Source organism: Phocoena phocoena, chromosome X (assembly GCF_963924675.1).
Source record: "Phocoena phocoena chromosome X, mPhoPho1.1, whole genome shotgun sequence".
Lineage (NCBI taxonomy): Eukaryota > Metazoa > Chordata > Mammalia > Artiodactyla > Phocoenidae > Phocoena > Phocoena phocoena.
Genome location: NC_089240.1, coordinates 72,880,359 through 72,893,166, shown reverse-complemented (window position 1 = coordinate 72,893,166; position 12,808 = coordinate 72,880,359). Strand labels below are relative to the sequence as shown.

General features: G+C 33.9%; 1 protein-coding gene across 1 annotated transcript in view; it reads right to left on the bottom strand.

Moving 5' to 3' along the window:
• DACH2 (dachshund family transcription factor 2) overlaps nucleotides 1-12,808 on the bottom strand; it is a 631,698-nt gene that overhangs the window by 465,758 nt on the left and 153,132 nt on the right. Inside the window, exon 2 of the mRNA XM_065900209.1 lies at nucleotides 10,992-11,030. Within this exon, the coding sequence (XP_065756281.1) occupies nucleotides 10,992-11,030 (39 nt within the window). The remainder of the gene's footprint in view (nucleotides 1-10,991; nucleotides 11,031-12,808) is intronic.

The following is a 12,808-nucleotide window of genomic DNA, read 5'->3' as shown; positions in this document are numbered from 1 at the left end:
GAGAAAAATAGAAAATAATGTAGGTGATAGTAATATTCAATTGCTCAATAAATATTTATTGGATACTGAAGACTAAATGTCAGGAAAATATGTTGGATACTGGAGATAACAGTGGTCAGCAAAACAAAGGCACAGTCCCCACCTTCACAGTGGTTATTAAATTTCCAAAGCATTTTAGCTTTTCCAAAAAATTCTTGCATATTTTGCTCATTTTTGCCCTTCACAACAATCTTGTGAGAGACATCCATAGGTCCATCTGATCGATAAGAAAACAAAGACTTAGAGATGTTAACTGATTTGCTTGTGATCAGAGAGCTAGCTGTTACCAGTGAGGGATTAAACACAAGATCTCTGACTACAAACTCAGGACTCTTACCACTATAGCAGTATTTCCAAAATTGTACTTCATGGAACACTAGTTCTCTAAACAAAAAGGTTCTTTTAATCAAAAAAGACTGAGAGGGTTTCCCTGGTGGCACAGTGGTTGAGAGTCCGCCTGCCGATGCAGGGGACACGGGTTCGTGCCCCGGTCTGGGAAGATCCCACATGCCGCGGAGCGGCTGAGCCCGTAAGCCATGGCCACTGAGCCTGCACGTCCGGAGCCTGTGCTCCGCAACAGGAGAGGCCACAACAGTGAGAGGCCCGCGTACCACAAAAAAAAAAAGACTGAGAAATCGTGTATATTACATCTTATACATTCATAGAGCAAATTAACAAAGTATAAACCCTGAAGAAGACCTGTGATAAACAAACTTGTTTATTTTTACTGAACCCCATATTTCCCAAACTTATTTGACCTCAAACCCTCTCTGAAGAAAAAAAAAAGAATCCACAGTGACTCAGGAACTGATGATAAACTTAGTATACTGGAAGCAGGGTGCGGGCGGTGTTTTGCAGAAAGGACATGTATGTTGGAGAGTTGCACAGTACATTTCTAAATCTATGCATGACCATGAATGTGTGTGACTGTAGAAGACTATGATATCTAGAAGATATGATATGATAACATTAGATATTATAAAAGAAATGAGGAGATATATGTGATGAGATAATGAGGCCTATGTGCATTATCAGGATGATGGAAAATTTAGGGTACCAACAAGAAAATGGAACTGAGAGAGTCCCCCTGACCCTTTTTCTTAGCCACCTCCAACACTTGCTCAAGATTGAGAAGATCAAATCTTCCTCTAACCAAACTTTCCCTTAATGGCTGATTCTAGGACTAGAGCAGTAAATCTACAAAATGAGCCTGGAGTATCTTGTAGTGCTAGAAAGTAAAGAAGGGCTCAAAAAACTTTACAATGATAGGGGCATGTAGAAGGTACCCAGCGGCCAACTGAAAGAGTGTCCAATGGCCAAAGCTAGAAAAATTTAAGCAATAAAATAAATAATGTAGCATTGGATTATAATATAAAATATAAATTAAATACTTATAAGACCATAGTGAATAAAATGAATGAATAAATATTAAGAAGAGACAAATCTCCCTTGCAGAAGAATTCCAAATAATTTCTGCAAATACTCTGCCTTTAAGAATGTGAAGCATAACTAACTCCCTGCTCTTTAACTGTGGGCTGCACATAGTGACTTCCTTCCAAAAACTTCCAAAAAGTACAGTCAAGGAAAAGGAAAAAGGTAACTTTACAGTGGAGAAACCTAACAAACACTACAGGAACCAGGTGATCAAGTCAACCTCAACAATGATGTCATAATGATAGTATGTACCTTTGATATGATGTGTTGAAAATGGAATATTACATCTGTGGTCTTCCTTCCAAAAACTTAATTTAACAATGAGAAGAACACCAGGCAAACTCCAATTGAGGGGCATTTTACAAATACCTGACCTGTCTCCTCAAAACTGTTAAGGTCATCCAAAACAAGGAAAGTCCAGGAAACTGTCATAAGCCAAGAGGAGTCTAGGGAGACATGATGACTAAATATGAGGTGGTATCCTATATCCTGGAATAGAAAAAGGACGTTAGGGAAAAACTGAAGAAGTCTGAATAAACTATAAACTTTAACAATAGTGTGTCAATATTGGTTCATTAATTGTGACAAATGATTCATTAATTGTAAAATATTAACAACAATTAGGAAACTGGACACAGGGTGCATGGGAAGTCTCTCTACCTTTTCAATTTTTCTGTAAATCTAAAACTGTTCTAAAACAAAAAATTCATTAAAAATAAAAAAAACCATTGCCTCTAACCATTTTTGTGCCAAGCCCAACTTAATTAAAAACTGCTTTATCTCTACATGAATAGGAGTCCAACTTAGTCCCAAAAATCACAAGCAGTGATTTTTGAAGAGGAAGAGCTGGACAAACGAATTAAGGAAAGCACAATTTGAGTTAATGCAACCAAAAAGTAAAATATGTATATACAATTTTTTAATGGGCTGCCTCAGACAGATGTCCCAAATCCCTTCATATAATGTTCTGAATACAGTGGGTGCTTTATTGCCTAAAGTAATCCATGATTAAAAAATAAAAACTACTAACTTCTTTATACGTAATATGTTAGATACATCAATATGTGATTTAATGGGTATTTGTAAAACTTTTGCAGCATAAAGAATATAAAATGGCTATATTTGTTATTTAGGCTAGTTTCATTTTAAAGCAGTATAAGCATACAGCTCTACTGACTAATTGTATTGTAGAAATATACTATTTGGTTAGAATTAGCCATTTTAAATGAAAACATCCAAGTTATTTGATTTTCATCAAATAAAAATCAAAGAATAACTTTGTTTATATATTTAAATTAAAATATTGTCACAGAGAGAATATTTGGTAGTGATAAATCAGTTTAAAATGCTTTAAACTCTTCTAATTGCAATAAATCAAAGCACAACTGCTATTATTAATAGGCTTCAATATTTTATATGTTTTAACATCTTTTAAATATTTTTTAAAAAGTCTAGGACACTATATATCAGATGATCTATCAGTTTATATCATGATTTATGAGATACCAACTTACATGAATCTGTTGATTGAGCTACATACAGTTTTTACATCTTAGTTTTCTAATGGATTTATTAAAATAATGTTTTACATTTTGTGGCTGAATCATTTTGTACTTGCCCCCTTTTGAACATTACAATTAGTTAAAAAACAAAAATTCCCAATAATAATCCCAAGTAACAGCAGATCTTTGTAGTCCTAATATGCTGGGAGGAGGTGAACGCCTTGAGTAAGTTTATTCTTTGTATTGAAAACTTGGTGTTATCAAAAACAGAAAGCAGGACACGTCTTTAAGGCACTTCACATGTATGCAGGACTGTTGAGCACGTTGCCATGGAACATAACTCCTTCAAGGATTACAAACCAAAGAACGGCCATTTTGGCATAATAGTCCCATTTCTGAACATTATTTTGTAGCATTCATCAAGATGTATTACAAACCCTACCAATTTAGGGACAATGCACTGCCTTTTCAAATGCATTCATACTGGGTCTTAGAATCAACTCCATTTTAGCAACTAATTAGTTACACTGACAAACTTTTAAGAATAGGGCTATACAATTTTTTAAAAATGTCACCACTCTCTTTGTAAATTAATGATATGTTCCCCATTGCACAATAATAGGTGGTTATCAACCTTTCCTCTTTATCCTGTCTCAGTGATTTAGTTAAATCTACCCTGCACCCACCAGAGAAATTCATGGTCTGTCACTCTACTCACTGGTGTCTAGATTTATGGATATTTTAGCAGTCCCTTTATTTTCACATCACTAGGCAACTCTTCTAAGTTTCAAAGAAAGGACCAACTTCACCTGAACATTCAGACAAGTATCCTACTTACAAAAGGCCGTTTTCCTTCTATAATTCACTTTCCTTTCCTTTATATTAAAGAGACACACAACCTGAAACCTAATGTATTGCACCTTCACATTATTAAATGGAACATGCAGAACATTGCATTATTATGCTACACATAGCCAAGAAATTTTAGTATTCACGGGATTATGGTAATTAAGTCTTCCTTCACTTTGGGTGATGTGACACTTGCTTGACTATAATGTCACTCCACTTAAAGTGTGTGTAAACAACATTATCTTAGTCACTCTGCATTACATTTCCAACTGTGAGCAAAATTACAAGGTCAGAGTGGACAAGAATGTAGGTAATCCCAAGGAAACATCATGTAAATGACTTGCTCAAGGTTCAAACTGGGTTTTCAATAAAAGCAAAAAGGAATCTTTCCATATTAATATTATAGTATTATTATCTAAATGCCATCAGTGGCAAAGCACCTGGGTATTCTTGGAGACAGTGGTAAAGACAACAATGTCCATGATTTTGATGTTTTGTGGATAAAACATAAATGTTGTTTGCCAAGGATTCGTTCAAGCTAACAAAAGCGTCTGCACTCAATAAGGAGTAGTACATAGAAAAACAGCAAACGGTTTTGTAAATAAAGATCGCTAATATCTCAACTGCAAATAATACTTTTTAGAAATGCAGATGAAAAGGCAAAACAGCAATGGTTACATTTCCTCCTTTCCTGTTTTTTAATAAATACTCAGAACCATGATTTTTATTCTTTTTAAAAGTAGAGTAGTAATTTCCCAACAGTCTTATCAGCTACTTTGTGATTATATCCAAGATGTGCTGTCTTAAAAACGCTCTGACCTACAGAAACTAGCTGAAAGACTTTGGAATATCTTGTGTTTTGAGTGATTTATTTAGTGCTTATTGAAGAAGTTAGATAACCTGATTAAATCCCCACAAAGGATAAGTAAGATCAGGGCAAAAATAGTCTAGATTAACTTGGCACAAGTTCCTCTTCATTGAACTAGTGGAAGTAACACAATGAGCAAAATAGTAGTTTTCAGAGTATGCTTAAACTGTAAAGCAAGATACCAATTACCAAAAATAGGAATGGAAGTTCTTAGATATGGGCCCCACAGTCAGTTCACAAATACGTAAAAGTGGGTAAAAACACTCAAAAGCAACTTATGTGGGATTCTCTAGGCTTAGTGTCACATTTGGACAATGAGGGATACACGTGAATTGTATTAATCTGGAGATCATCTGAACAAAGTGTGTGAACCACAGTTTTCTTGTAATATCTGATGTTGAATCTCTGTAGGTCAACTCACTTCCTAGGAAGGCCGTAGTCAAACATTTTTTCCCAGGACTATTCATAAAAAAGAGAGGCCCCCAAAAATGTCTTCATCACCAGAGATTAACTGATTTAGACTGCTTGCCAGAGTAGCTACCTTCCATAAGTAGAAGCTTCACTAAAAACATAACTATGTTCAATATCCTCATAGATAAACAGAGTTTCCTTTTTAAAAGTCATTGAAAATAATAGGTATTCTGTGCTTGAGATAGGATATACTTGTGTGTGTGAATGTGTGAGTTCAATTCTGGGAGGTTAAATAAAATCAGTTTCGACTCTCTCCCTTTTATACTTTAATCTCTTACAATATTAGATAGGTTTCTAACTGAGTGTTCTTTCCAGTACACATAGAATCTAAGAAAGCCGGAAAGCTCTTTGTTAAGCCTCAGGTTAAAGATCCAGATCTTTCTAATGAAAAGTCTCTCCAAACACAAAATCAATTACTTACCCTCCCCCATCCAAAAAGAAATACAGAACAGTCAACCTGAGTCCTCCCTCTACTTTAAGTAGCTATGTGCAGCACCAAAAAAGCACTGTTAGAATCAAATCTTAAGTGAGCTGAAAATACTGAATATTCTTTTCTCTGAATCTGAAACGCATAAAAAGAGTTTGAAAAGAAACACAAAGCCACAAAAAATAGTGCTTGAACTTTCATTGTATTTTCAGCATTTGCAACGTAATGCTTCAGAGTGTGGAACATTGAAGATTAATTCAAGATGGTGTGTTGCCACTGACTAGTCCTTATAATGCTGAGCTCCTGCTCCCATCTTCTTTCCCACCCCCACCCCCAGTTGTCCTTGAATTAAGAGAAACACAAAGATAAACAGGATAAACTCATGATCTTAACTAAGTGAGAGGGTGTTACAACAGTTTCACAAATTGATAAAATTCAATTTTGTCTTTATGTTTTATGCACAATAAGTAAATTACAGCTTCAAGGAAAGGGGGCAATATGTATCATAGATCAAAGGTTATAGTATGTCTCTAAGAGATAGCTTAGTCTAACATCCTAATTTTACAGATGCAGCAACTGAAGTCCCAAGTTATAGAGTGATTTGCAGGGTTGTTTTCAGGCCATGAACTTCTGACTCGTTCTCCAGAGCTCTTCTTGCTATACCACAGTACCTCATCAAATGAGGCTTTATGGGAAAGTGCTTTGAAACCTGGAAAAAACTTTACAAATTTTACATAGTATTCTTATGCTTATCTGAAGTGCATATAGTTTTAAATGAAAAATAATGACACAAATATATAGTATCAGTAAACATCGTCATGTACACTGTGATCAGAATCAACGTTTCGTCTGTAGTGTATAATCATGAAAGAGAATCAATGAAAAAGAATTATTTTTTCTTCAAAGAATTTTTTGTTAAAAATACCTACTACATTTGCAAGAATCTTGGGAAATAGGAGCTCTCGTAAAATGCTAGTGGGAGGGTAAATCAGAACAGCTTTAGAGAGCAATTTGGCAGTAACTATTAAGTTGAAGATGTGCATAGCCCACAGCTCAACAATTTCACTTCTGGCTTATACATCAGAGAAATTTTCCCACAGGGGCACAAGAAAACATGATGCCCATTACAACAAAAATTAGAAACAACCTAAGTGTTCATCAGTACATTAAAAAATAATCAAACTGTGGTATACTCATAGAATGAAAGAGTATAGTGGACAATTTTTAAAAATGAACTAGACCTACATGTATCAACGCAGATAAATCTCAAAAACATAATGCGAAAACAACAATTACAAAATGATACTATAATACCAAACCACTTAGGTACATTTTAAAAACAAAAATCAATGCTGCCTATTATTTATGTATAAATGCACATAAAATTTAAAAACATAGCAATGATACACACCAATTTTAAAGTAGTGGTTACTTCCAATGAAGGGTGAAGTATAATAGAAAGAATATTAGTGTTACTCATATCACTAATGCTTTACAGAAACATCTGTATCTGTAATTTTTTTCAATTGAGCTCCGAATCAAATGTAGCAGAATGTAGACCTGATTATTGGTCCACAGGTATCTCTCATTATTTCCTGCTCTTTCTATTTGAACTATTTTATAATTAATGTTGCTAACTTTACACACTACCAAAGTGATGTTACCAAAATTGATTTCAGAATAGAAATGTCATTTTTGATAAGTCAGAAAAAGTATATATATACATATACATATAATGTATATGTATATATATAAATATAATGAAATTACATGTTTTGGTAATTAGTCTGATTCCAGTTGTCAGGTTATAAAATATATTAATCCAAAGTATATGAGCTTTGAACTCAAATGGCCTTGATTCAAATGCTGGCTCTGGTATTTGTAGGCTGTGTGGCCTTAGATAAATCACTTAACTTTCTCTGTACCTCAATGTCATCATCCATAAAACAAGAATCACAATAATAGCACCTGCCTTATAGGGCTGTTATGATGATTAAATGAACTAATACGTGGAAAACACCAGGGATATCATGTTCAAAAAATGTTAGATATTATAAAAAGTACTAGTTCAACAAAATTTATCCTGAATAACCTTATTTATATGTCTACATTGGTCAAAAAGTCACTTATTTCTTAGATTCTGTATCTTTCAGGACTAGCCAATTAACTAAGAATCTCCACTTGTTAGAGTTTTTAGGGAATGGTTTTAATTAATTAATACATTTAAACATAGTTTATCCCTATCACACAACAGATTACCTGTGGTCAAAACTATCTGATGATCTAGAAAGGGTAGCACTGTCCACCCAAATTTTATTTAAGTAAAACATCAGCTATTTTGCACATTGTCATATGTGTTGACCAGTTGTCCAACAATTTATCATCTTTCATATGTTTTTTGTGTTAAATCTGCAAGTAGAATAATATGTCAACAAATGAGGGGTGTTTTTTTTTTAGTTAATTTAGGATTTGAGATTGTGAATTCTTTTCTTTCTCTTTCATTTTTACTTTTCTCTTTTTCTTAAGTCCTCTGATAAACGTTTCTCAACAAAAATGACAATATTAACTTACCATCCTGACTAAGGATTTGTGGTACAGATCATGGGGGTCATTAAAGCAGGTTTAGCACTGTTTTTTTTTTTTTCTGGTTTACTTTTTTTTTGCTAGAGAGGTTGGAATTTAATTGTTTCCTTTTTAGACAAATATTCTTTAGGATTGCCAGTGATGAAAGGGGCATACAGATGTCAAAAGCACTGTAGCACAGTGGGATTATGTGCTAAGGTCCAGGGCAGGACAGACAAACAAGCAAAGTCTCAGATCAGTCAAACAGCTACCTCAATAAAATCTCAGATGACCAGCTTTTGTTTTATCTTTGCCAATGCCTATCAAAAGTTCAAATGAAGTTTTGTTGTGCTAACTACTTACATTTCTTTTATTTCTTACTTTAATCATTTGTAAAAACAAAGAAATTTCACCAGATAAAATAGAGAATTTGTTTAAAGGCAAGCCAATTTAAAATAAAGCAATACATGTTATATACATGGCTTTCTTCCTATTAAAGCACCATAAATTAGGATTTAAGTAGTAGCCTTAATTATGTTATATGACAGAGCCTAACTTAAATATTCTCTTTTGGACATAGAAGAAATTATCTTTCGTACTGCATTGCACTGATAAATATGAAAATGAAAAATTCATAATTTTATCTTAGTTTTCAAACCACATTAAGGGAAAAATATCTTGGCTATTTCCATGTAGTAAGAAAAAAATCACAAGGTGCATAACCACCATTTTGAGTATCAGGAGAATTATTTACAAGCACTCCACTTATTATTTATTTACTTTACTTGAATTTTCCATCATCAAGATCTTTGGGTGCATTTATAACATACTGTGATTGTCTAAACCGCAGTACCTAGAGGACTTACAGTTTAAAGCAGAGGTTGCAAACCCATGTGCTAGATCCAGACCACAGATGGGTTTTGTTTTGCCTGCATAGTGTTGCTTTTTATTGAGTTAGTTACCAACATTTAAGAATTGGAGAATTTCATATAAAAATCTGGATTCCCAGTTTCTCTTAAAAAGTCAAATCTTAACAACAGTGGGCCTGCATTCCCACCTGGTAGCAATCAGCTGAGCTGAGTAATAGCTGCCACCTTTGGAAAGAATATATGCTCTCTAGGTCACCATAGTCCCCACCACTCCCTATTGCTTATGGCCTTTCATTTATGCTACCACCCTTGTCTCAGTAGGCATTAGAGTTTGCAACTCTCCTGTTTCCCTGTAGTTTATTTGTCAGCACACATACTTTCAAAAACATTTCACAGTTTTTCTCAGATTACAGTTAGTGTAAAAACTCATTACATATATATATATATATATATATATATATATATATATATATATATGCATATGTAATGTGTGTTCTGACTAATCTAGAAATAAATATATACAGTTATAAACTACTGTTATGCTTAATTAAAAACAAGAAGTTGACATTCATTTACATATCATTTTACTAAAAAAAAGTCAATTGCAATGCCTGAATTCAATTGCATTCGTATAAAATCAAAGCACTTACTTTCAATATCCCAAACCTAATCTCAAAACTCAATCCACTTAAACTTTTTCAGTTAAAATCATTCATTAATGAAATCTAGTGGGTTCTAGTCTCCGTCAGCATTGAAGTCACAGTTTAAAAATAAGTTTAGCACTTAAGGAGGCACATCCACTGCTTCAGGTCACTTGGGTATTATTTAGTGTGCATGATATTTGAGAGTAATATTTAGTGCAGAAAATGCCCCAGATATTATAAACACCACCATGATGATTTTCATTTTCTATGTTGAAAACCCAGGATAAATCACATGGTGTGGTCCCAATCTCTCTAACAACCCTATGACATTTTTCTTGTAGAAAAATACAGATAAAACATGCATCATGAGCAGCCCTGAAGGAAGGGGGTAAAGTCACCATAGGGTGATTTAACCAGAGAAGGGTGTGTGGCAGTCAATATCAAACTGTACTTTAGAATCATGGGTTGCCCTCCTTCTCCCTTGCATCTCTGAGTTAACTGCCCATTCTTTGTTCCCATTACAACCTAAAAGGCATGAAGTCTGGAGCAGTATGGTGTCTCTGATTGCAATTTAACTGAAATTGTCATAGATATTTTAGGAAGTTTCAAGCATAAATCTTAGACTTCCAAATATTTTTAAAATGTATTTTTAGAGAAAAAATAATTTCAAATATTTTAGAACTAGTAGCATGCCTACAATATATATCTGTGCTTAATGCTTAGAAAAATTCCAGAAGATTAGAAGGCCTGGGTTTTGGGGGGTTTTTGCCATTATTGCTGTAGCACACTTAATAGCCTGTGCTGCCCTGCAAAAGTGAATGTACCTTCCTAAGCATTTCAGAGCCATGGGGCAGGTGAATTACTTTCCCATTATTTTACATAGTTGTTGTGATTTTTATGTCAGTGACCCTTACTCAACCCCCATCAACTTTGCAGCCTTTCTCTAGCTTCTACTTTAGTTCACAGGGAAGGAGTTGCTCTCTGTGGCTGGAAGTCATCTCCCAACTACGTGTTCCTGAGACTCACTCCCAGTTAATACATATGAATGATCACTAACTGGCAATAGTAAAACCATGAAGACCCCAATTAACTAGAACCCTCAAATGGATAGACAGGTTCTAATTAGCTATTTGGATTTCATTTTTCTTATTATTAACTAAAGATTAAGCAAGATTCAATATTTGCTGCTGAAAATTTTAAATGGCTCTACTTTCCTACCTTAGTAAGTACAGTACAGGGAATAAAATTACTGAAGTTGGGCTGAATCTGTACAGGCTCCAGGACATTCCCAGGAAGTTGATTTTTAAAAAATAAATACATAAATACCTGTTAACAGCTTGTTTTCTTGTCATTTGCCTCTTCCTTCTAAAAGGAGAGTGTAGCAAAAAATAAATAAATAAAACTGGTTAATTGAGAGTTCTGGTTAGTAGCTTCCAATTAATCAAGTCTTTATTATATTTCACAAAAAATCTTAAGTTCTTCAGAAATTTTAGATAGGTTACACACAATGAAACACCAGCAGGGAAGAGCACAAAGAAGGTAGGAAAGCCTGAATTGCTATTAGATAGTGTTTTAAATATATGAATAATGTTATTACATTTCTGGTCTAATCACCATTGAGTAAAGAATAATGTGAAATGTCATGTGGTTTAGGGCTTTTGTATACATGAAGGCAAGGAAATATGTTTGTAAATTTCTGTTGAAGAAAATGGCCTTGGGTCGTAACAGTTCCAAAAACAGATTCAGCAGTATTGTGTCTTTCCCCTTTCTTTCAAGAGCCTTCCTTCCCATCCCATTGAGTATTCCAACACTTTTTAGGGAATGAAAATCCCTTCTAGTTTTTTTTCTCATTTTATTCGGCCAACAGGATGATGAAAGTAAGCCAATATCAATGTTATGCCTTAATTTCCTAAATATGGAGCCATTAATCACACAGCTCACTATATACTGATTTCTGAAGCAATACTGAACTATCTTACATCTTCCCCCAAAGGGTTACACATGCACACACACACACACACACACTCAGACACAAACACACATACACAGTCATATACACATCTGCACAAAATAAGTTAAACACATACATAAGAGATCAATAAAAAACCCACATAATTATCTTAGTTAACAAAACAACCATTCTTTCCAGTAGTATAATATCTCCCGGTGTTCCTAAACCCTTTAATAAAGAACAATGAAATTTAAAATGAAAAGATACAAAAAAACTATAAGTAGTGTAATTTGGCTATTTTGAGCCTTATTGTACTTCTTAGTAGTATAGAAACAGGAACCTCCTTCTAATGTCCACTACAAATATGTATGGTTAGTTCATCACCCCCTTCATAATCTCTTTTTCTAATAGCCATTTTGTTAAAAGACTCCTTTCAGGTGTTTGTTTGTTTATTTGTTTTTGAAAGGCAACTGCTTCCCTGCTTAAAGGCCTATGGAAACATTTTTTTAAAAACCCACAGATGCAAACATGTATCTGGGGTTGCGGGGGAAAGGAGGTGGCAGTGAAGAAAGGTGAGCATTTTTTCACCTACTCTTGTGTTTTTGTCACTTGATTGTCAGAACTATTTGATTTTGCTTTATAGTTCACTCACACAACCTGTTTTGAAATTACATTTTCTTAAAGTAGAATATACTCATACATACCAAGTCAATGATAATGCATACTTCCTTAATCCAATGGGCTTTATATTGGAGGACTTTTTCCCTTTTACCAGAGATCCTCTTTTTTTAACTATAAAATTTCCTGAAGACAACAGAACTTTTTTGACTGTCACCATATGTACATAATCATACTAAGTTAAAAAATAATTTAAGTCTTCTATATCTTGAGCTTCATAGATTATTTAAGCATAGATTTTGAAATTACCAAATACTGAAACATTCTTGTTAAAATTATACAATAAATATATAAACATTCATGAATTAACTGTCCTTTTATTAAGGATCTTAAAATTTCTTAGAAAATTAGGAGTTTACCTTGACTTTTGAAAATTTCTCATTTGTCTTGTCAAATGTGAGAATGCATTTTACAATACTGCCTAACACTAGCTATAATTCTAGGACTTTAGGGACCACATGTTAAATACATATACTTTATTTTTGACATTCAAAATAAAACGTGACTTCTGTAT